At 39.0% G+C, this 22,989-nt stretch overlaps 2 protein-coding genes across 2 annotated transcripts in view; one reads left to right on the top strand and one right to left on the bottom strand.

The window, feature by feature from the left end:
* The window catches only part of ARFGEF1 (ADP ribosylation factor guanine nucleotide exchange factor 1), a 141,409-nt gene extending 122,189 nt beyond the window's left edge, over positions 1 to 19,220 (bottom strand). Inside the window, exon 1 of the mRNA XM_041769300.1 lies at positions 18,594 to 19,220. Within this exon, the coding sequence (XP_041625234.1) occupies positions 18,594 to 18,717 (124 nt within the window). The 5' untranslated portion in view covers positions 18,718 to 19,220. The remainder of the gene's footprint in view (positions 1 to 18,593) is intronic.
* Positions 19,193 to 21,033, top strand: LOC121498907. Its single transcript, XM_041769319.1, has 2 exons — positions 19,193 to 19,854; positions 20,953 to 21,033. Exon 1 carries the CDS (start codon positions 19,193 to 19,195, stop codon positions 19,838 to 19,840), a length of 648 nt encoding a protein of 215 aa, XP_041625253.1. The 3' UTR covers positions 19,841 to 19,854; positions 20,953 to 21,033.
* Positions 21,034 to 22,989: the final 1,956 nt, after the last annotated feature.

The raw sequence follows: 22,989 nt of genomic DNA, 5'->3' as shown, positions 1-22,989 counted from the left end.
CACAAATTTGCCTGGCAAGTACCTTTTAAGACTGGTTCAGCTACATGTTTTATGTCACTCCCAAATAAAAATCTTTATTTTTTAGTTTTCTGTCCATGCTCACCATCACCTATAATACTGCCCACAAGCCTCATTTCCTACCATTCCTGCCTCACACTTAAGACTCTTAAAATGCCAATCTTCTGGGTAACTCTCTCCCAAACTTCATGTTTTTTCAGCTACTTATGCCTTACCTAATGATACTCTTCCTTCCCAAGAATAGTTCGCCCACCCACTTTTTCCTAACACACATTCATCCTTCTAGAATAAACAGCTGTCTTCTCTAAGAAGTCTCCCCCTGCATTTCTAGGCTAAGATATTTACACTCCTCAGGCAGCCCAGGTGGCTCAGCGGTCTGGCGCTGCCTTCGGCCTAGGGTATGATCCTGGAGACCTGGGATTGAGTCCTGCATCGGGCTCCCTGCATGGAGCCTGCTTGTGTCTCTGCCTCTCTCTCTGTGTGTGTCTCTTGTGAATAAATAAAATATTTTTTAAAAAAGATATTTACACTCACTCCTCTATTTCCACAGCCTACCTTATTATATTGAAATTATTTTCTGTGTCCATCTCCCACAATTTGCTTCTTAACAGCAAAGGCCATCCTTTAGATCTTTATATTATCAGGCTTAGCATAAAATCTAGAACAAACAGGTTCTTAACAAATGTTTCTTGAAAAAATAAATGACAGTAAATTTACTGGGCAATTTAACATACGTTTCCTTTTCTCCAAAAGGATCTAATACCTAAACTTCCATCTATAGCTCAACTCTCTCCTCAGCTTTTGTAATGTTATAAACTGTCAACTAAGCATCTTTACTTAGATGTCCCACATGTGCCTTGAAATCAATTTAACCATAACTGAATCCATATTGTTCCTCAATTCCTTCTTTTAAATGTGGTCATTTTCTTGGTAAATGGATCCAAGAGCCCAAAATCACATTAGAGACACCTCAATCATCCTAAATGCCTTCCTTTCCCTCATTTCTCAAACCCAGTTAGGAAGTCCTGCTGATTTACTGAGATCTAAGGTCTCCACAGGGGCCTCAAGTCCACGTCCCTGACTCTTCAAATCTGGGCTATGCCAACAGTTATTAATATAATGGTCTTGCTAAATGGGGAAAAGACATGAACAGACATTTCTCCAAAGAAGACATACAAATGGCCAACAGACATACGAAAACACGTTCAACGTCACTTGGCATCAGGCAAATACAAGTCAAAACCACTATGAGATTACCACCTCACCAGAGGCGAAAATTAACAAGTCAGAAAATAACAAATTTGGTGAGGAAGCAGAGAAAGGGGAACCCTCTTATACTGTTGGTGGGAATACAAGCTAACACGGCCACTCTGAAAAAAATATGATGGCGTTTCCTCAAAAAGTTAAAAACAGAGCTACCCGATGACCCAGCAACTGTACTACTAGATATTTATCCAAAGGATACAAACACAGTGAGTCGAAGGGGCATCAGCACCTCAATATTTATAGCAGCAATGTCCACAAGAGCCAAACTATGGAAAGAGGTCAGATATCCATCAACAGATGAGTGGATAAAGAAGATGTGGTATATACACACACACACACACACACACACACACACAAATGGAGTATCATTCAGCCATCAAAAAATGAAATCTTACCATTTGCCATGATGCGAATGGAACTAAAGGGTATTATGCTGAACGAAATAAGTTAAAGAAAGACAATCATATGATTTCACTCATATGTGAAATTTAAGAAACAAAAGAGAGAATCATCGGGGAAAGGAGGGAAAAATAAAATAAGACAAAATCAGAGGAGGAGATAAACCATAAGAGACTCTTAACTATAGGAAACAAACTAAGGGTTGCTGGGGGTGGGGTGGGGGGGATGGGGTAACTGGGTGATGGGCATTGAGGAGGACATTTTGTCATGAGCACTGGGTATTACACACATTGATGAATCACTGGAAATCTACCTCTGAAACTAATAATGCATTACATGTTAATTGAACTTAAATAAAATAAAATTAAAAATATATATATATAATGGTCTTACTGCCTACAATTCTGAACCCTAGCAATTTAGTTTTCAAAATGCCAACAGTGATCTTTTTGAACTGCAACACCATCATTTCACTCCTTTGTTTGGCACTCTACCATCTATATAAGAAAAAGTTTAAACTCCTTAGCATGGTATAAAAGGTCTTCTGGCCCCTGTTGTCTACCCAGACTCCTTTCTCTCTTTATCCACTCTATCAAACTACACCCTAGTCAGTCACACTGAACTTCTTGCATCTGCCAAGGGATAGCCATACTAGTTCACACATCTATACTCAAGCAACTCATTCTGTCTATAACGTTCTTCCACAGTACAGTCATCTGGTGATCTTGCAAGCCCGGGCTCTAAGACAGATTCTACTGTAAAGCTATACCTGATCCATGCTCCCACACAACCACTACTCTTGGAAAGAACTGATCAATTCTTTCTTTAGGTTTCCATCAATTTTATATACATCTACAATAGCACCTGTGTATCACCTATAACATCTGTTTATTGCAATCTATTTCCCCCAAGAACACTAAAAGCCACTTGAAGGCAATAGTCATACATGATCTCCAGCATCTACAGTATCTAATAAAATTATAAGACACACTGAAGGGGGATCCCTGGGTGGCGCAGCGGTTTGGCGCCTGCCTTTGGCCCAGGGCGCGATCCTGGAGACCCGGGATCGAATCCCACGTCAGGCTCCCGGTGCATGGAGCCTGCTTCTCCCTCTGCCTGTGTCTCTGCCTCTCTCTCTCTCTCTGTATGACTATCAAAAATAAATAATTAAAAAAAAAAAAAAAAAAAAGACTGACAGAACGGAAAAAGAAATTAAAAAAAAAAAAAATAAGACACACTGAAGGTGTTCAATAAATGTTTATTAATGCACCTGGCTTTTAACCATGTGGTAAAATCAACAGTTCACAGTGACAAAATTTAAAATACAAAACATTAGGTTGTCCCAAATAACTACAGAGGCAAAATCCACCTATCTGTCTCTTTAACAGAAAATAGCTAATAATTGGCATTATCCCCCAAACATACAAAAGAAACTATCACCATCAAAATTTAAAAAGTACTGACATATTTCAAATAGTATACACTGTTCCTATGTGCTGTAAAGTAAAGCTTGTTTTTAATACTTTCTCACTTCACCATTCTGCACCTTTCCATCTATTCTTTTTTATCCACATCTTGCTATCCTTAGGTTCTGTAAAGGAGCTTGTTTCAGGCCTGTTCCAGTTCTGTAATGTCTCATGTCCCAAAATTAATCCATTTTCTCTCTCCTTTTTCAGTCAAATCTCTCATTCTCTCAATGGGCAAAACTCAGGTTGATGGTGAAGCCAAGAAAGCATTCTCCAGAAATCTAAGGACAGCACCAACAAATGAGTAACTAATATGTTTAATATTCCCAAAGATTACCTGCATTTTAAAAGAGATAATTATAAATGCAAATAAATACTGAGTTGCTATAATATGAGAGTAAGACTGAGGAGAAATTTACCAATGGGTAAGGAAGGGAAGGAACACAGAAGTTCATCATCTCAAAACTAAACAAGTTGTAATCACATTACACAATAGAACGAACACAAATTTTGGCTCACTGAAAGAGACTAAAAAACATCAGCAATGCAAAGTATTATTTTGTGACTCAACTGGAATATGCAGGAAAATACTTCATAAATGACAGATTCTATGTATAGTGGATTTTTTTTTTTTTAAGATTTTATTTGACAGATAGTGAGAGCACAAGAGGGGAGACAGCAGAAGGAGAGGAAGAAGCAGGCTCCCTGCTAAGCAGGGAGCGGGACAAGGGGCTTGATCCCAGGACCCTGAGATCACAACGTGAGCTGAAGGCAGACACCCAACCAACTGAGCCGCCCAGGTACCCCTGTATAGTTCTTTTTTGAGAAAGGTTTTATTTATTTATTCATGAGAGACACAGAGAGAGCGAGGCCGAGACACAGGCAGAGGGAGAAGCAGGCTCCATGCAGGGAGCCCGATGTGGGACTAGATCCTGGAACTGCTGGTTCACTCCCTGAGCTAAAGGCAGATGCTCAACTGCTGAGCCACCCAGGCATCCCTGTATAGTTGATTCTTGAACAACAGGGGTTTAAGCTGCCCAGGCCCACTTATACTGGTTTTATTTTATTTTGTTGAGAACTGACAGCAAATGCCACAGGGCATTTATTTACAATTTCCCACCCCAGTCATCCACAGGACTGAATGGAAGGTAACTGGCACACAGGTCACACCTTCTGTTCTCTAAGAACTAAAGGGAGGTCTGCCTAGACCATGAACAGCCCCTCCCTGACCTCATGGCCCAGGACCAGGCAGAGCTGTAAGTTGCCCTGAGTGCTGAGCTGGGTCAAGCATCCAAGACTAGCAGGCAGGAGGCTGTGCTGAAGCAGAACACACCTAGAGGGCAAGGTGGGCACTGCTCTGGGAGCCCTTTTCCTTCCAATACTCTAGTTGACATAGATGTAGACCTAAGAATTTGCAAGACGAAGTTTATACCACTAATAGACCTTTATAAATATCAAGAAACCTCTATTCAATCAATTTTCATACCTTTACTAAATGTATTTAGAAGGCTACAATGGATACCCTACATGGAAAGATCTTCTAAAACCTGTAAATTTTTCGTAGTTTAGGGTTTATCTGAGGTGAAAACTAAGGCTTCCTTTGTGTTTTCAAAGATACGGTAACCAATGGACTTTCCTAAGAAAGACTTAATTCTTATATGATATTCACTAGATTACCAGAGACATAAATTATAAGTAGTTCCTAGCCAAAAGTCTGTTTGAGATCAGTTATTCCTTCTCCATTTTGAGTAATCAAAACAAGAAAGAGCATGATGGCATTAACTGAAAAACAAAACTTTCTTACCATAAACTAATGAGTGATGAAGCCTGATCTTCCCATATCAATGAATATATTTCCAGCATGTCACTATTCAGTGCTTTGTAGTATTCCAAATACCACTATTTATTTAAACAATCCCATATTGCTGACAACTTAGTTTGAACTTTTAATAATTACAGAGAGCACAATGATGGATAAATTTGTACAGATATCTTCACAACATGTCTGATTATTTTCTAACAATTTTTAGAAGTTATTTGAAATAAAAAGAAGAAAAATACTATTTGAAATACAGGGAATGAGAGAAAAGAGTGGATATAGATGAAAGAGACAGGAAAAGGAGAGGAAATTAAGGAACAAGGAAAAAAAGACAGAAGCATGTTAAGGCATAGATTTAAAAAAATAAAGACATGAAACAGATTTAAAAAAAAAAGACATGAAACAGTATATTTGACTTTATTAGCAGAGTTGCTGTTGCTGTTCTATGATTTTCAGCAAATTCCTATTACTTAAGTTTACCTAGGGTAAAATTCTCCCTTGCAATCTTAAACTTACAATTCCTTCGTTGGAAGTTTATTTTCTCTGCCTAGATATTTATGGGATTTTTTTTACCCCTAATTTTAAATAATATCTGTATATTGAGACTTGTAAGGATCTCTTTACATTGTGTTTTTTTCTTCCTAGAATATGGCAGTTCGTATGCACAGGTGTTTCTTTAGGGCAACCATTTCAATACATTTCTGGTTATTACTTTGTTTGCAATTTCAAATTAATCATTTTTTCATTTAGGAAAAAAGAATTATCCCTATGTTAGACACCTTTGTTAGATGCCTAGGATATCTCTCACTCTCTTAGCTTCTTCTCATTCCTCCCAGACCTAGTAACGGACTGCCATTAATCTGGTTTTCCACAATGTAATGAACCTTCTTCCATTTCCACAAATTAGTGGTCATTTGGGAGATCACATCAAGAGATACTACCAGGTGCATGGTTACTTTCTGATGATTTTTAAATTGTCTCAATTGCTTTAAAATATGTCTTTATTGGGAGGCCTGGGTGGCTCAGCGGTTGAGCATCTGCCTTTGGCTCAGGGTGTGATCCTGGAGTCCTGGGATCGAGTCCCACATCAGGCTCCCTGCATGGAGCCTGCTTCTCCCTCTGCCTGTGTCTCTGCCTCTCTGTGTCTCTAATGAATAAATAAATACAATCTTTAAAAAAAATAAATAAATAAAAAATAAAATATGTCTTTATTAATCAACAGTGGATTAATATGTCAATGCTCACAAGGTTCTGAGGTTTGAAGAGAGATAAGAAGGATCAGGTAGGAAATAAACATAAAAGGAGTGGTTCCAAAAAAAGGAACTGAAATATTGTGATAACTTTTTTAAGTGAAAACTTCAGGATAAAAGTTTAAAAAATAAACATGGAAAACTGAGGAAAAGCAAACAGGCTTGACATTTAATTTCCAAACTCAAAGATATTTTTGTTTTCTTATACATCTCCCAGAAAGCCAAATTATTAAGTGACTATCCTAGACAAAATATTTGGGGACATTAATGGATCAACAAAAAGTTTACATTAAGAAATTTTAGTCATGCAAACTAATAAGAGATCTTAATTACACAGAATAGCATTAGGCATGCATGAGTGGCAATCAAAGCTCCTTTGCTATTAGGCAAAGACCACATAATTTTAATAAATGTTAAAGATAGAAAACTTCAATGAGCATTTTCAAAGACATTTTACCACATCTTATTCCGTCAGTCAATTCTCAATTTAAATTAGCATAGTGCCTGAAATGGTATCTGATTGATGAGTCAGTCCTCACTGTCATTTATTTGTTTATATTTTTTATAAGTGGTATTTGATGAGACCAAATTTGTAGAAACCATTTAGGGAAACTTTAAAAAAAGAAAATTCAAGGGATACTCAATTTTATATATAATTTAAAATTGCTCAGTAAATATTCGTATTATTTTAGTTTTGTGATAAACCAGAAAAAGGCTAATCTTTCCTAAAAACATTTTTTTAAAGATTTTATTTATTCATGAGAGACACAGAGAGAGGCAGAGACAGACATAGGCAGAGGGAGAAGCAGGCTACTCACAGGGAGCCAGATGCAGGACTTTATCCAAGGACTGGGATCATGCCCTGAGCCAAAGGCAGACACTCAACCACTGAGCCACCCTGGCATCCACCTAAAGACATTTTTCATTCAAACGAAGAGAAACCAACCAAACAAAAATAATTACAAGGATAATTTGAATGCCTTTTTTATAGGGAAATCAGATTTTGGAATATTAATCCAATATGCTTTTTGAAATGTAAAAGAAAATTATAAACTGAAGAAATAATTGTTTTAACTATTTCAATTGGAATATAACTCAACAAATATATAAACACATAATCACATAAATAAGTTTAAGATACCATACTTTGGCCTATTTGTTGACTTTTTAAGTGAAGAAGTGTGTATATTAACCAAAAAAAGTACCTTTCTTCCTAATTTGCCATTCAAGAGTCCTCTCCAACAGCCACAGAAATGGGGTTGGGGTGAGAACAGAGAGAATAGCTTTCGCTTCATATATACAAGCACAGAGATTCATCACTGCTTTATAAAAACAAATACATTCTGTTAAGTTTAATTTCTGTCCATGTGTCTTGTAGCAAAATAGTTGTAAAGTATCCACTCTAAAACCTCTGTTCTCTAATCATAATAAAATACCTACTTTGGGCACTGATACATATTTTAAAAGCTTAATTGTTAAATATTGTTAATTTAATTATTAACTGGTATCAACATATACTACATTTTATTTCTATTCACTATTAAACTGTGGTTCCATTTTCATTTCTAAACATACAAGCACATTAGAAATTACAAATAACCTTTGGCTTGTGAATTCATTGAACACACTCTCAATTACTATGTAAGAATTAAAACTCGGAATAAAGCAGAAACCCAACAAAATACATAAAATAATCAACTTCTTTCCAACTATAACGCTTTTTATCTTACATAAAATGATATCTTACAATAAAATGAAAGAAAGGCTGACTTTACCATTACATTAATAAATTGCTAAAAGTAAACATTAAAGAACAAAAAGTAAAATACTAAAATTTGGGGGAAAATTCAAGCAACATTATAAAAAAAATAAATAGGAGGCAACGAGGACTAATCAATCCCATCAGATACCGTGTTAGGTACTATGCTAATAAAAATGAGAATGATCAATAGCATAGGAAGTAATAAAATGCTTTCTAACTTCGTAACTTTTTTACCACCTATCAATTCACAGGGAGAAAATGAACCTATTAAATACCTCCAACTATATCCTAATAAATTCAAGAAAATAAGCACCAAAAAAGTAAAAATCTATAGAAAACCAAAGTATACATATCCTGATTTATAAAGGGGAGTTTTAGGTCTTTATTTTCTACTTTTAAAGCAGGAAAAAAAATTGCAAAAGATGAAAAGCAATGGTTACATAAAAATAAGTCAAAAATCAATAAACCTAAAGAGAATGAATATTCCGGTCTTATTTTCCTCAGTAGTCAGCTATATACTTGCACCCAGTAGAGGTAAGAATACATTTATGACAATTCTACATGAGGAACAAGAGCCATAAATGACCATACTCTCACCCAGCAAACTCAACCTTAGTGTTTAATGTAAATAATTCTGCATACATAACAATAAATTTTGCAGGGATTAATATATATATATATACACAAATATATATGTAAGAAAAGTTTGTACAGCAAAATTTAAAAGTGAATGTTCCCAAACTAAAAACATACTTTAAAACATTATTAAAATTCTTGGTAGGAAGACAAAATACATATATAGAAAATGCATATGAAATGATGAGAGATCATACAACTGAAAATTATGACAATTACACAATAACTATATTTACTTAAGTTTTATTTACTTATTTTAGAGAGAGAGCATGTACACATGGGGGTGGGGGGCAGGGAGAGGGAGAATCTCAAACAGACTCCTGCTGAGCGCAGAAACCCACAGAGCTGGATTTGACAAGATCCCTGACATCACGACCTGAGCCAAAATCAAGAGTTGGACACTTAACCAACTGAGCTACCCAGGTACCCCACAATAATTATATGCTTATGAAGACAATGAGATATATACAACCAGTTATTTTTAGGTAACAAAGTCTTACTTCCTATAACATTTTAATATGATTTTGTTTTTATTTCAATTTTTTAAATGATTTGAAAATGCTATAAAGTATTAAGATAAAAAGTAAGAATATTGGGATCCCTGGGTGGCGCAGCAGTTTGGCGCCTGCCTTTGGCTCAGGGCGCGATCCTGGAGACCCGGGATCGAATCCCACATCGGGCTCCCGGTGCATGGAGCCTGCTTCTCCCTCTGCCTGTGTCTCTGCCTCTCTCTCTCACTGTGTGCCTATCATAAATAAATAAATTAATTAAAAAAAAAAGAAAAAACCTTTAAAAAAAAAAAAAAAAGTAAGAATATTTTTAAAAGATGAGGAACTCAGGTACCATAAAAGATCACCAGAATCCTTAAAAGTGTTACAGAACAGGTGACTTTTCCAAATGGCTTAAAGTATTAAAATCTTAGTTTAAAATTTTGTTTAAAATATTATATATACAGAAATACACATAAATCTGGCTGACTTAAGCAAAACACCAAATAAAGTGATTTTTTGTATGACAGACTCAATGATGCCACTATTAACACATAGTGTGTAAAAAGCCTTGAGAGTCACTGAAATATAGAAAGCAGTTATTTTTCTGTACTGTTGTGAGATAGTTGTTACGTATTTTGCCCCTTCTTTTTTTTTTTTTTAAGATTTTATTTATTTATTCATGAGAGACACAGAAAGAGAGGCAGAGTTAGAAACAGGCCCTATGCAGGGAGCCCGATGTGGGACTCGATCCTGGGACTCCAGGATCATGTCCTGGGCGGAAGGCAGGAGCTAAACTGCTAAGCTACCCAGGGATCTCCTCCCCTTCTCTTTCTTAAGAGTAGCTTTGTTTGGGATCCCTGGGTGGCGCAGCGGTTTGGCACCAGCCTTTGGCCCAGGGCGTGATCCTGGAGACCCCGATCGAATCCCACATCAGGTTCCCGGTGCATGGAGCCTGCCTTCTCCCTCTGCCTGTGTCTCTGCCCCTCTCTCTCTCTCTCTGTGACTATCATAAATAAATAAAAATTAAAAAAAAAAAAAAAGAGTAGCTTTGTTTCCACAGAAGTCCTTCTTTCCTTATTTGTAATTTGTTAATTGTAAAAAAAAGTTTTACGAGTAAGGGTGCACCACATTAGGGCCAAAAAGACTCATTCATATTCTAATTCTGCCAAACATAGGCTCTAAACCTCAGTTTCTTCTTTTGCAAACTGCAGATAATCATAGCACCTAAACACACAGGGTTGTTTGGAGGACGAACTGAGATAAAGACAATAAAGTAATAGGCACAGAACTTGGCATACAGTAAACAATAAATATAAGCTATTTCTTTTCCTTCTTATTATTGCCTTACGAAATTAATTAGCTCAATTTTTGAAGAATACTTCTGTGAGTGTATGTGTACGTATGTGTGTTTGTGGTATGTGTTGTCAGAATAAGGCCTAGAAAAAAACACTTCAAAAAGTTAATAGTGTTTCAAAGAAATAATTTCATGTCAACTAAGACAGCTAAAATAAAAAAAGACAGTAATAATCTTTGGCTGGCAAGGATGTATGAAAAACCCTCCTACACTGCTGATGAGGATATAAAAGGGTGCAGCCACTTTGGAAAAAAGCTTAGTTTCTTAAAAAGTTAAAGGTTTATCATATGACACAGCAATTCCTCTCCTAGGTAGTACCTATACAAAAGAAAAATTTAGGTCCACATAAAGACCTACACACAAATATTCACAGCAGCATTATTCATTCAACCCAAATGTCCATCAACTGGTGAATAAACAAAATGTGGTACATCTACACTCTGGAATACGATTCATTAATAAAAAGAAATGAAATAGTGATACATGGTACAACATGAATGAACCTCAAAAACATGCTGAAAGAAGCCAGACACAAAAGACTATATATGTATGATGATACTTACAAGAAATATACAAAAAAGGCAAATCTAGACACAGAAAATATATTTGTGAATACCTAGAACTGGGGGTGACACCAGGGATTAGCTATAAACTGGCACTGGGGTCTTACTGAGGTAAAGGAAGTGTTCTGAAACTAGATTATGGTATGGCTGTACAACTCAATGAATTTAATAAAAATCATTACAATTAAATTGGGCAGACTTTGGGCATGCGGTTGGCTCAGTCAGAAGAGCATCTGACTCTTGATCTTGGGTGAGTTTGAGCCTCATACAGGGTGTCAAGATGAAATAAATTTTTTCAAAAAAGGGCAGATTTTATATTATGTACATTATACATCAACAAATTTCTTTTTTAAGGTTAGCAATGGCTATCTTCACTTAGCAGTGTCACAAATGATTTTTCCCCAGTTTTACTTTTGAAAGTGGTTTGAAGAAAAGGTTTTATTTAAAACAAATAAAAAAGGATAAACTGCCAAATTCATTGGACTTATATATAATTAAAAATAAATAGGCAGCGTAAAGACATTTGGACTCTCCTCTGAATACCTGGTCTTCATGATACTTACTGTCAGCTTATAGTTTTATTATTTCATTTCTTAGCAAGGTTCTAGATAGATAAAGTTATTTAACAGCTGATTAAGTGATTCAAACTTGCGAGAAAAATATCAACTGCCCCACGTGAATTTTTCTAAAGATACTGCCAGAGGTAAATAATGTGATATGAAATATTTTATAGATTTTTTTCACAATCTTTCCTGGATGAGAAAATAACAAGACTATATAGGCCAATGTAGTTATATCAAGTATAAATTTAAGCAAAACAGAAATACTAAAAGAATACTAACCATTTAAATACTTGGTCCCAGGACCCTTTTACAAAGAACTTTTTCAAGAGACACACACACTGAAGCCTCAGAATAATTGCCTTCTAGATTTTTGAAACAGAAATCAGCCAAAGACTGCATTTGACTGTTTTAAACACATACATGGTATACTCTATAAATGGAACTCAAATCAAACTGGGTCTGAAAAGTTAGGAAAGGGAACTTTCACTCGTTTTCTAGGGCTGCATTAAAAACTTGGTGGCTTAAAGCAAGAGAAATTTGCACTCACAGTTCTGGAGCTCAGATATTTGAACTACAGTATCTCTGAAGGCTCCAGGGAAGAATCTTTCTTGCCTCTTCCTAGCTTCTGGTGACTACAGGCGTTCCTTGGCTTATTTACGGCAGTATAACTCCAATTTCTACCTTCATTTTCACATGGCCTTCTTCATGTATCTCCCTGTCCCTTCCTCCACTTATAAGGACACCAGTCACTGGATTTAGACGCACCCTAAATCCAAAATGATTTCATCTGGAGATCCTCAACTAATTTAAATCTGCCTTTGATCCAGGGCACGATCCTGGAGTCCCGGGATCGAGTCCCGCGTCGGGCTCCTGGCATGGAGCCTGCTTCTCCCTCTGCCTGTGTCTCTGCCTCTCTCTTTCTCTATGTCTATCATGAATACATAAATAAATAAATCTAAAAAATAATAATAATAAACAAATAAATCTGCAAAGATTCTATTCTAAAATGGGATTAGGCCAGTTGTTTATTAACTATGTGAAAGTTTGTTCTCTTAGGAAAAAACTTCACTGAAAAAAACCTAACAACTCAAATTTGAAATTGTTTTGTGCATTCTCAGTTGGAAATATCCTATCATTTTAATTGTGTCCTTTTCTAAGTAGAAAGTATCCTATTTTATCATCAGGAAATTCTATCATTAAAAAATTACATATACATATAAAGGATTAGATGAAAATGTTTATTAGAACTTATTTCCCAAAGGCTATTTCTCTCCTGGTATTCCCTCATCATTTTGAATGCCCTCTCCAACAATCCTGTAGCTCTGTACAAGACTGCTGTCATACAAGCAACCCATCAGCAAATCCCATGGACTCCTTTAAAATATATTCCAAAAAGCAACCAATTCTCACTGCCCCCATCAGCCTAGCCTAAATCACTACCATCTCTAGCCAAAGTGAGCCTTTTAAGATGTAAATCTGCTACATCATTCTCTTACACAAAACTCTCCGGGTGGCTTCTATCATAGATACAGTAAAATCCAAAGTCACTCTCCCCTCCTACCACTATCTTCTCACTCTCCCCCAGCCGCATAAACCTCCTTTCTTCCTGGAAAGTACCACGCAGGGATCCCTGGGTGGCGCAGCGGTTTGGCGCCTGCCTTTGGCCCAGGGCGCGATCCTGGAGACCTGGGATCGAGTCCCACATCGGGCTCCCGGTATATGGAGCCTGCTTCTCCCTCTGCCTGTGTCTCTGTCTCTGTCTCTGTCTCTCTCTCTCTCTGTGACTATCATTTAAAAAAATAAAATAAAATAAAATAAAAATAAAAAAAAATAAAAAAAGTACCACGCATACACTTGTCTTATCGTTACCTCTTTTTGTTTCATCCAGGTATCTGAAAGGCTAAATCTCTGTCTTCCTCCACTTCTCTGCTGAAATGTCACCTCATAGAAAGGCCTTTACTGACAACCCTATCTAAAACTGCACTCCTGGGTCATTCTCCCTTTACCCTTCTAAACCACTGCTTCAGCAAATAACAATCCAACAATCCATGTTTATTTGCTTTTTACTGTTAGCCTCCATGAACTAGAAAGTAAGTTCCATGAAAGCATGTTTGGTTCAGCACTGTATGCCCAGCACTGGAACAGTATCTGGCACACAATTATCTGGCTAGCTCAATCAATATCTAGATGAAGAACACACCTAAATTTGAATGGTGACAATCTTTTCGCGTATTTTTTCCCTTTTCAAATATCTCCTCCTCCACTTTGTAAGGATTATGACAAATATTCCCCCAGATTATTTCCTATTTCCTATATATTCCAATATATTTTTATTCTGCTTTGAAAAAACAATTACCACACAGACGTTTCTCTACAAGTTAAATATTATCAGGAGAGACAACTAGTTGCTTTCCATTAGATGGGATGGGAAACAGAGAGAGCTAGTAAGCAAACAGTCCTATGATGGGATACCACTCTTCCCAACTGCTCCTTATTTCTGACTTTCTTCTTCCTACCTGTCAACAGAGCTGCTTCCCAAAACACAATGACTATTCTGAAGAATAGTCTCATCTATACTTAGGGCTACTGTGTCTATTGTATCTCTACGTTATCAGTAATTAGGGCTTTTCTTTCCCTTGAATAGGGTCCCAAAATAAATTCCAAGGAACAATGTTTCAAAGAAGTGTTAAAAGACACTGAAAAGGGTCAAATAAATTAAGAAAAACTTTAATAAGCAAATAGAGCAGATATCTTTCTTAGAGGACTTTTCAGAATCTCAACTATGTTAATGTGCATTGTAAATCTCCACAATGGAAAGAATATACACTGAAATCCAAATGTATTTTTTTCCACTCAAATTTAATAGAATCTTTTATCAATCATTTGATTCATTACTCTTTTATCCTAGCTATATCAAAAATTCTGTCAGCCTGACTTACTGAAAACACCTTATACCTTAAATATCAAGGAAGGTTTAAAAGGTTTAAAAGGAGACTTGCTAATTGATTTAAATTACAATTAAAAGGGACACTGCAGGATAGAATTTTGGAATGAATCACTTTTTTCCTTAAAAGGTGAATAGTAACAAAAATTGGTATTACCAAAAGCAGCATAAAATTGGGGTAAACAGCACGCAAGTAATTCCTCTTCACCTATACATCCCTTTTTGCAACACTGCTAACCAAAATAAGGGCAGGATTGGAGGTACAGAAAGAAGTTCTGTAAATTTTTAGACTAAATATTATATTTGTATTTCTGGGGGTAACTATAATTTTGGGTAACAGACTATTAAATAAAAGAACTATATATATATATATAAATAAAAGAATAAATAAAAGAAATAAAAGTAGGATCACTTTAGGATATGATAAACAACACAAATTCATATGCTGTCTAATATAAAAATTACTTCCCTCACAAGTCCTCTTTTTCTCCATCATTCTCCCATATCTCAAGGGATCTCACCCTTATGATGGCCCCTGCATGCCTCCCTTGCCTCTAAAACCTTCTTGTGGTAACCTTTTTCACTCCTATTCCGTATCAGTGCCAGCTTCCAACCTTGAACTAGTTCATCCTAACATTTGTAGAGTATCTTCATTGATATCTGTTAGAAGCAGAAGCTGAACTAGTCAATGCTCTAAAATCAAAGAAACTCCTGAAACTTAGAGGCCAGATTGGAATATGGCCCAAATGTACCCTCCCGTGAGACAAACAATGCTACCTTCAAGTCCCATTCTGCAACAATCCTAAATTCTTTGAAACTAAAAATAGCTCAGCTGTTGTCTCATCTGCCAGCAGATGGCCAGACTATTTTTAATTCAGGATTCTAGAGAGCAGGAATGGATCAAGCTAAGCTAGGGCAGCCTGGAAGAGTTTACTCTGAGCTTGCAGAGAGCTGTAGCTGGGCAGGTACCAAGAGAGGGCAACCTGGAGCTGTTCTTGGGCCTGTGGACTTCACACTGATTTTAACAATACAGAGGAGAATTTTTTTTTAAAATCATTATTTAAAATAAAGTCTGAAATGTAAGATAATTTGACAAAATTTTTAAATAATCTGCATACCCTTTAAAGTTTTCCTTACTTTTCTTTTTGTGAAAATAAAATGTAATTTCCTTTTTGTACGATCTTTGGGAACGTATTTTGTTTTAATAAAGTAAAATCTCCCCTAATCTTGATAAGGTTTGCTAAAAGCTTTAACAAAAACACAACAACAAAAAAAATTTATTAAGAATATGTGGTGAACTATGATTTATTTACAGAAAAACTGTAACTGGCCACTGTTAAAAGGTAACTGAATTTTGAATACCAGTTTTCTGAAATCTCATCTGCCAGTAACTTTAAAACACAAAAGGATTGAAAGTCTGACATACTATATACTTTCCTGTTAATTGTCCATCTCCCTCCAGCTCCTCTGTAGTGCTCCATAAATATCTGGGGGTGGGAAGGAGGAAGAATGCTGGCAGGTGTAGTCAGAAAAGTTATTCAAAAAGTATATTTATAAGGATTATAGCACTAGCTTCTATACTTCCATCATACAAGTCCTACCCACTCATAACCTAATCTAGATCTGAGATGACCAAACCAGTCCATTCCAGTTTACCTTCCCATCCTGCTTGATGGCCACACAGATTATCAAGAGACCAAAGTGGGTCTGGATTCTCAATAACCAAGAGCAGAGAGGAGGTTTATAATAGTTTCCAGGGACAATATATATTTGAAGACACCAACTCACTGTAAAACATTACTTTCTTAAAAAAACAAACAAAAAAAACATTACTTTCTTTAAAAATGAAAGGGGTTATCCCTATCAACTTATGATTGGCAATAATTTAGATAGATGACTAGAAGAAGAGACAAAGTTCATCAGGGATTAACTACCTTGAGATAGCTCAATGAGATTTTGCATGAAAACTAGATGCAATTTTTATAAAATGTGAGAAAAAACCTTATACATCTTTTAAAAAGTATTGCATTGCCTAGCCCCTGCCTGGGTAGTCACATCCCTTATAATAAGCTTCTCCTAACTAAATGGAAAAAGGCATGCAAAAAGGTAAAACCAGCAAAATCTGCAATAGACGATTCCTCATATAGCTAGCATACACACTACCCAGTAGCTCCTACTTCTAGATACAGCAAGGATCAAGCCATAAACCCTCAATCTCTGAAGATGGCAATCAAAAGGGGGAGGAATACTCAGTGCACAAGTTAACACAACGGTGCGTTCACGTTCATACAACATTAGAGAGGATGTAACTGTACAATAATAAAGTTCACTATCCTAATTTTACAAGGAAGGAAGAAACTAAGGCCCAAAGCCTTGACTGCACTGTAACAGAACTGGGATTTAATCCCAAGATCCCAGATTTTCCTTCCACTGAACTCTCTATTAAAACACACTCAACTTATACTGGCATTTTGGAGAGGAAAAAAAATATGTATACAAAACACTACCTTGTCAGTCTAATATCTATAATATATTAAAAATGTAATTAGCATGGAAAATCTGGTCTCAAACTAAAACTTCTCTTAAGTTCCTTAGCCTGCAAGTTATTATAAACCTAGACATAATTCTTTTAAAAACTCTAAAAATCATTTCTTTCCTCATCCCATCCCAATCTAACAATTACTCCTTCAGGATCTAGATATAAACTCAATTTTTATCACTATACAACGTCTTCTCATCCACCTAGAACAGTCTTCCATTAGCTACAAGAATAAAAAAGATGAACTGCTGATCCATGAAGGGCCAAATAACTAAACTTAAACCCACTATACCAAAGATTCAAAAATATTTTAATGAAATTTTTTCAGTAGTATCTTTCAAATCATTACCTTAAAATACCTTAAAAAAAAGAAAGAAAAACAGTACAGCTTATTGTAGCAGATTAAAAAGTAGTCTACTTTAATAATTAAAAGGCCTCTCCTGTCTTCACCTTTTACTTCAGCACACATTTAAGCTATTTTGGATTTTCCTCCATTCAAGAACACTTTTTTTCCAAAGCCCATTTAACAAGCTTCATTTCCTTGTTAAATTGATATAGTCTATTTCCAGTGCTATAAAATTAAAACAGAAGCATTAGGAATTCCGCTTTGTGTTAAATGTCCTGGTCTTTCCTTAAAAGATTTCATCTTTGACGGACGCAATAGATCAGTGTTCCCCCTCTAACAATTCCTCATCTGCCTGTTCTCACTACAGGTATTGTTTGGATTTACTCTGCTACAGGCTTCGGTACGCTACATCTCCTCTCTGAACTATAAATCAGAATTCAAGCTTGAGAGCAGCTGCCACTGTCCAGACATGTGGCTGGTGGGTGTCATTGTCTTTTTCATTTTCCCCATTTCAAACCCCTCCCTTCCTTGTCACTAAAGCCAGCATAGTTAAAGGTCCTTCCCTTCCTTCCTCGCTTTTATATCGCCACCCCCACCCCTTAACCTCTCTCCGGTCGTCTTCTTCCAGGTCAGCCCAGTCACATACAACATCACTGTTTTTCCTGTGGCGGAGGCAGAGAGATGTCAGAATGGACTAGACACCTCTTGCAGACTCCTCCTCAGGACTGTCAACAAGGGAACAACTTCGGCCTGTCTTCCCAAAGTACCACGCCGGAACGACAAAGTTATCGAAATTACGATACGGAACCCTTCCCACGCCCCATCTTAACAAATCAGCTCCACCTCAATTTCCAAGCTAATAAACAACAGCTCCTCTTCCGCTCATCACAAAGGGGGGACAGCCTGTCCGCACCGCGCGGTCCACCAGCAAAATCTCCTACTCTCAGGCCGATTCCGAGCCCAGCTAACTGCCCTTTCCGCCTCCCCCCGGTCTCTGCCCCGCATCCAGCCGAGTTACTGTCAACTCCGGCCGCCGAGCAAAGCGCTTCGCGAGGGCTCCCTGAGGTCAGCGGCGCCGGCCTACCGCAGCCCCAGACGACCCCACCTCCCGGGGCGGGTGCCGCGCCGCCCCCCCCCCCGCCCCACCACCACTTCCCCGGGCCTCCCCCCAGCTCACCTAACGCCACCTCACACGCTTTGCGCAGCTGGGAGTGATGCGCCTTCTTCACTTCCTTGTCGGCCAAAATCTTCTCCAGGGCCCGGGTCAGGAACATGTTCTTCGTCTTCTTCCCCTCATACATGGACGCAGAGAAGGAGGCGGCGGCTCGTCCGACCCGCGGCTCCCAGCGGCTGGAGGGGAGGAGGAGCGGGAGGAAGAGGAGAGAGAAAAGAGAGGGGGTGGAAGTGGGGGAGAGGAGGCGTGGAGGGCAGCGGCAGGATCAGGAAGGGACGGCAGGTGGGAGCAGCCGCGGTGCGGGCGAGGGGCCCGGGGTCTTCGCCAGCCCTTGAGAGGCCGCCCCTAGAGGGCCGCGCCCGTCGGACCTCCGCTCGTCCGGGTCTGGGGTCGCTTCCCGGCCACCCCCCCCCCCCACTCGCCCCTCCGGCCCAGGGGCGGCGAGGGAGCCCAGCCCGGGCGGCCGTCTGCCGGGAGCCGAGGGACGCGGCGGCGGCGGCTCAGAAGCCCGGAGAGAGCACGGCTGCCCTGGCTGCTGTGGGGATTAGCACCCGCCGCGGCCGCTGACTGGCCTCCATCACCGCCGACCTGCCCCGGCCGCCATGTTGGGAGGAAACGACGCGTCACGCAGCGGCCGAGCGGCTGCAGAGGAGGAAGCGGCGGCGGCGGCGGCGCTGCCTGCCCAGAGCTGCCGCGGCGCGGGGAGGCTGGGGGCGGAGGGCGGTGCGGGAGGAGAGGCCCGAGCCGCAGCGCTACGGTGGCCCGGCGGGGCCTCGCCGCCTCCTGCGTTCGCCTGCAGGGCGGCGTGGGGCGTGGCGGGCGTCCTGCGGCGCCGGGCACCTCCCGGCGGCTCCGCGCACCTCAGGGCGGAGGGCCCGGGCACCGTGACTTCCGCGAGGTGGAAAGGACTCCAGGCTACGCTGCCTCCACTTCTCCGACTCCCTGAAGATCCCATGAGTGGAAGGTGCAGTCCTCTCTGCTCCGGGGGTCACGGAGGCAGCCGCATCGCCCATTCTCAGCAGCACGGGGTTTCCACCTGCCGCGCTGAATTTCCTTACCCGCTGTGCGAAACTGCTGTCCAGGCTCGTGCCCTCCGACCACCTCAAGGAGGAGTCTCTCTTAGGAAGAGTACACTAGAACCAGTTTGCCATGGATTCAGGCATGTTTCACTTAAAAAAAAAAAAAAACATCTCTGTCAGAGTCCTCGGTTAAACTCTGTAGATTTCAGATCCCTCCTGAATGGAGTCTAAAGTTAAGCCAACAGGTAAATGTTTCTGATTTGATGGAGCGCCTCAGAGCTCCGTGTGTCTGTGCTTTTAATACTAAGATGCAGTCAGGACATGAAAACCGGGTTAAGAATAGAAGAGCTTTAAATACAGATTACCACAGACATGTGACCATGTGTGTGCTTTGGTACCAAAGAATAATTAAAACTTCTACAGTGTTTAATTCGGAGCATGCAGTTATAAAGAATACCATAAAATATATGCAAAGAATTTTTTTTAAATCAAAGTATTTATTTATTTTATTTTTTTTTATTTATTTATGATAGTCACAGAGAGAGAGAGAGAGAGGCAGAGGGAGAAGCAGGCTCCATGCACCGGGAGCCTGATGTGGGATTTGATCCCGGGTCTCCAGGATCCCGCCCTGGGCCAAAGGCAGGCACCAAACCGCTGCGCCACCCAGGGATCCCTTATGCAAAGAATTTACGTGGTGATTTAGGTGCACGTCTACAAGTTCAAAGCTACATTAGAGTATCTCTCACTTCTGACCCGTTCCATTGCCTGGACTAGGGACTTGCCCTAATGCAATCATCCAAACCTACGAATGGAGAGGCTGTGAAGTGGCAAGATTTGAGACTGGCTAAAAACCATGGGAAATAAAAATGGAAAGCTTGAAGGGGACCCTGAATTAAAATGGACAAAAAGATTAATTTTTTTAAACTGTGGTGTTTTTTAAAAAATAATAATAATAAAACTGTTGTTCTGAGAAATAGATACACAAGTTCACTGATTTCATCTTAAAGACTATTTCTAGATTCCTGGGGGTTGGAGATTCAATATACTAAAATCAGACATAATACTGATTTCTAGGTACACTCAAAGATTATAAAATTTTTTAAAACAAGCTCCATTTCTAATTTATCTTTGCTTCTCCATTATGCCGGTATTGTGCCATGTACTGTTGAAGGTGCTAATCCCCAAATCTATTTACTCTTCTTCCTCAGTGCAGAGATACATTATGTTCTCCAGCCTCCCTTGCAATTATGTATAACCATCTAGATTTAGCTCATTAAAAAAAATAATAATAATTTCACAATCCATCTTCCATGCTGTTTCCCTTCTGTGGCCACATGCTGAAGATGGCAGAACACAAATTAGAAGGAGCCTGAGTCCCTGAATTACCACTTGGAGGAGAGCCATCCATCCATCAGGAATATTTGTTTTGGGCTTTACATGAGCAAAGTAAATTCTTCAGTTATGTTTAGCAGCTAGCTCTGTCCTAAACAAAACATTTGGCATTCATACAGACATATTTCTGAGCTGAAAGAGCCCAGTCTCCTGCATACCACATATCACAATCTGTAATCATCCTGTCTGCTTACGTGTTTATTGATTGGTTATGTTTCCCTCATACGAGCAAGGACTTCATCTGTCTATTCGCTTCTCTATGCCTAGCATCTAGTATAGCCACTGGCATAGAGAAGACCTTTAGGATGAACCTGAATAGAAACTTGGGTGAATGAAAGATACTGGACTAAGTTAGGCATGATCCTTGGCCCTAAGGAGTTTAGCATATATAGTAGGAAAAGAATATTTAACAAGTAAATAACTAGTGAATATATAATTACCAATGTGTTAAGTATCACTAAAGAATAGAGTGCTATGAGGAGATCTTTAGATTTTGGGTTCAGGGATGGCTTTCTTAAAGAAGTGACATTTACACTGAGACCTGAAGGAAGAGTAAAAATTAACCAAGCTAAGTCAGGCAGTCTTTTGAGCTAAGGGGGAAGCTTGGCAAATTTCAGGAACCAAAAAAGGCAGTGTGGTTGCAAGTTATCAAGGTGAACCCGTGCCAATAAAGATAAAGAGGGAACTAGGCACCAGACCATACAGAACCTAGTAGGCTGTGGTAAGGGTTCAGGATTTTATTCTAATAGCAGTAGAAACCTATTGAAGGGTTAAAGAGGGTGTGAAGTAAAAGTGGGGATTTAAAAGTAGTCCCCTCTGTTGTGTGGAGAATAGGTTGGAAGGAGACAAGAGTGGATGTGGGCAGAAAAGTAAGAAGGTGATTACAACAGAGCAGCATGTCATGGGCTGGGGTTCAGGACCACCATGCAGGGTCTTAGAGATCATGTCCTGCACAAAGATGGCAAATGAAGTTCAAATCTAGCCCCAGCATCTGCCCTGGGAAGGGAATCTTTTTTCTAATTTGCATAAACATTAGGCTAGTGGTGTCTGAGTGATGGCCATGGAGATGGAGCAAAGTAGGCAGATTTAAAATATATTTTGGTGGCAGAATGGACAGGACTTAGTAACGAATTGGAGTGAATATAAGAGGAAGGAAGAAGTCACAAATGAATGTCATGTTTCTGACCAGAGCCAGAGAGTGAGTAGAAAAACTGTTGAAATGGCCTAGACTGGGACAGGAGCAGTTTTGAGGGTAAGGGCACAATTTTCTGTTTTAGAAGAATCATCTGCTCTGAGATACAACCTAACCCTCTCAGAAGAACTGGCCTCCATCCTTTCTCCCAGAGGACAATCCATCTTCTTCCTTTGTTGAGCCTAGGACTTCTCCCCAAAGGTGGTAGTGTTGGGAGCAGAAGGTGTGTAGCCTTGGGAGTGGGGATTCTCACCCAACTTGAAATTCATGGAGGGGTATCCAGCTCAGGCAAGTTTTATATAAAATGTTGAGTGTGTTTCCATGTACATGTTCCCTTTTCCGTATTATTATTGTTGCTTGGTGCTTATCCTATTTAAATAAATTCAATCTCAGTATTAACTTGCATTTGATTTGTTGCTGTTTTTAAAACTTTCAAATTTTTCTGAAATGCCTATCATCCTCTAAATTTAAGACTATAGTTTTCTTATACATGATTGTTTTTCCCAAATCCATTTTTACCCCTTAGTCTACAATTTCACCTTCCTATCATTTAATTACCCTTCAGCATTTTCCGTTTCATCTATATCTTTGCTGTATATTAGCGACCCTTTCTCTTTGGATAGTATTCCTCCTTTGAGTCCAAAGAGTCAAAGAATATCAAACAATAAGATTTTGACCTGGGTTTTAGCATCTTGGTTTATCATCATATTGCTATTTATTTATTTCTAAATTGTTAAAAAGGTTTATTTTAGGGGGGGGGCATGCATGGAGTAGGGAGGGGCTGGGGGAGAGAGAG

This window comes from Vulpes lagopus, chromosome 9, assembly GCF_018345385.1.
Source record: "Vulpes lagopus strain Blue_001 chromosome 9, ASM1834538v1, whole genome shotgun sequence".
NCBI lineage: Eukaryota > Metazoa > Chordata > Mammalia > Carnivora > Canidae > Vulpes > Vulpes lagopus.
Note: the sequence above shows the minus strand (reverse complement) of the source record. Positions and strands in the feature narration are given on the sequence as shown.

Bases quoted from the DNA above. Each gene is read 5' to 3' on its own strand.
- LOC121498907 (XM_041769319.1), top strand. From the start codon at position 19,193: ATGTTGGGAGGAAACGACGCGTCACGCAGCGGCCGAGCGGCTGCAGAG.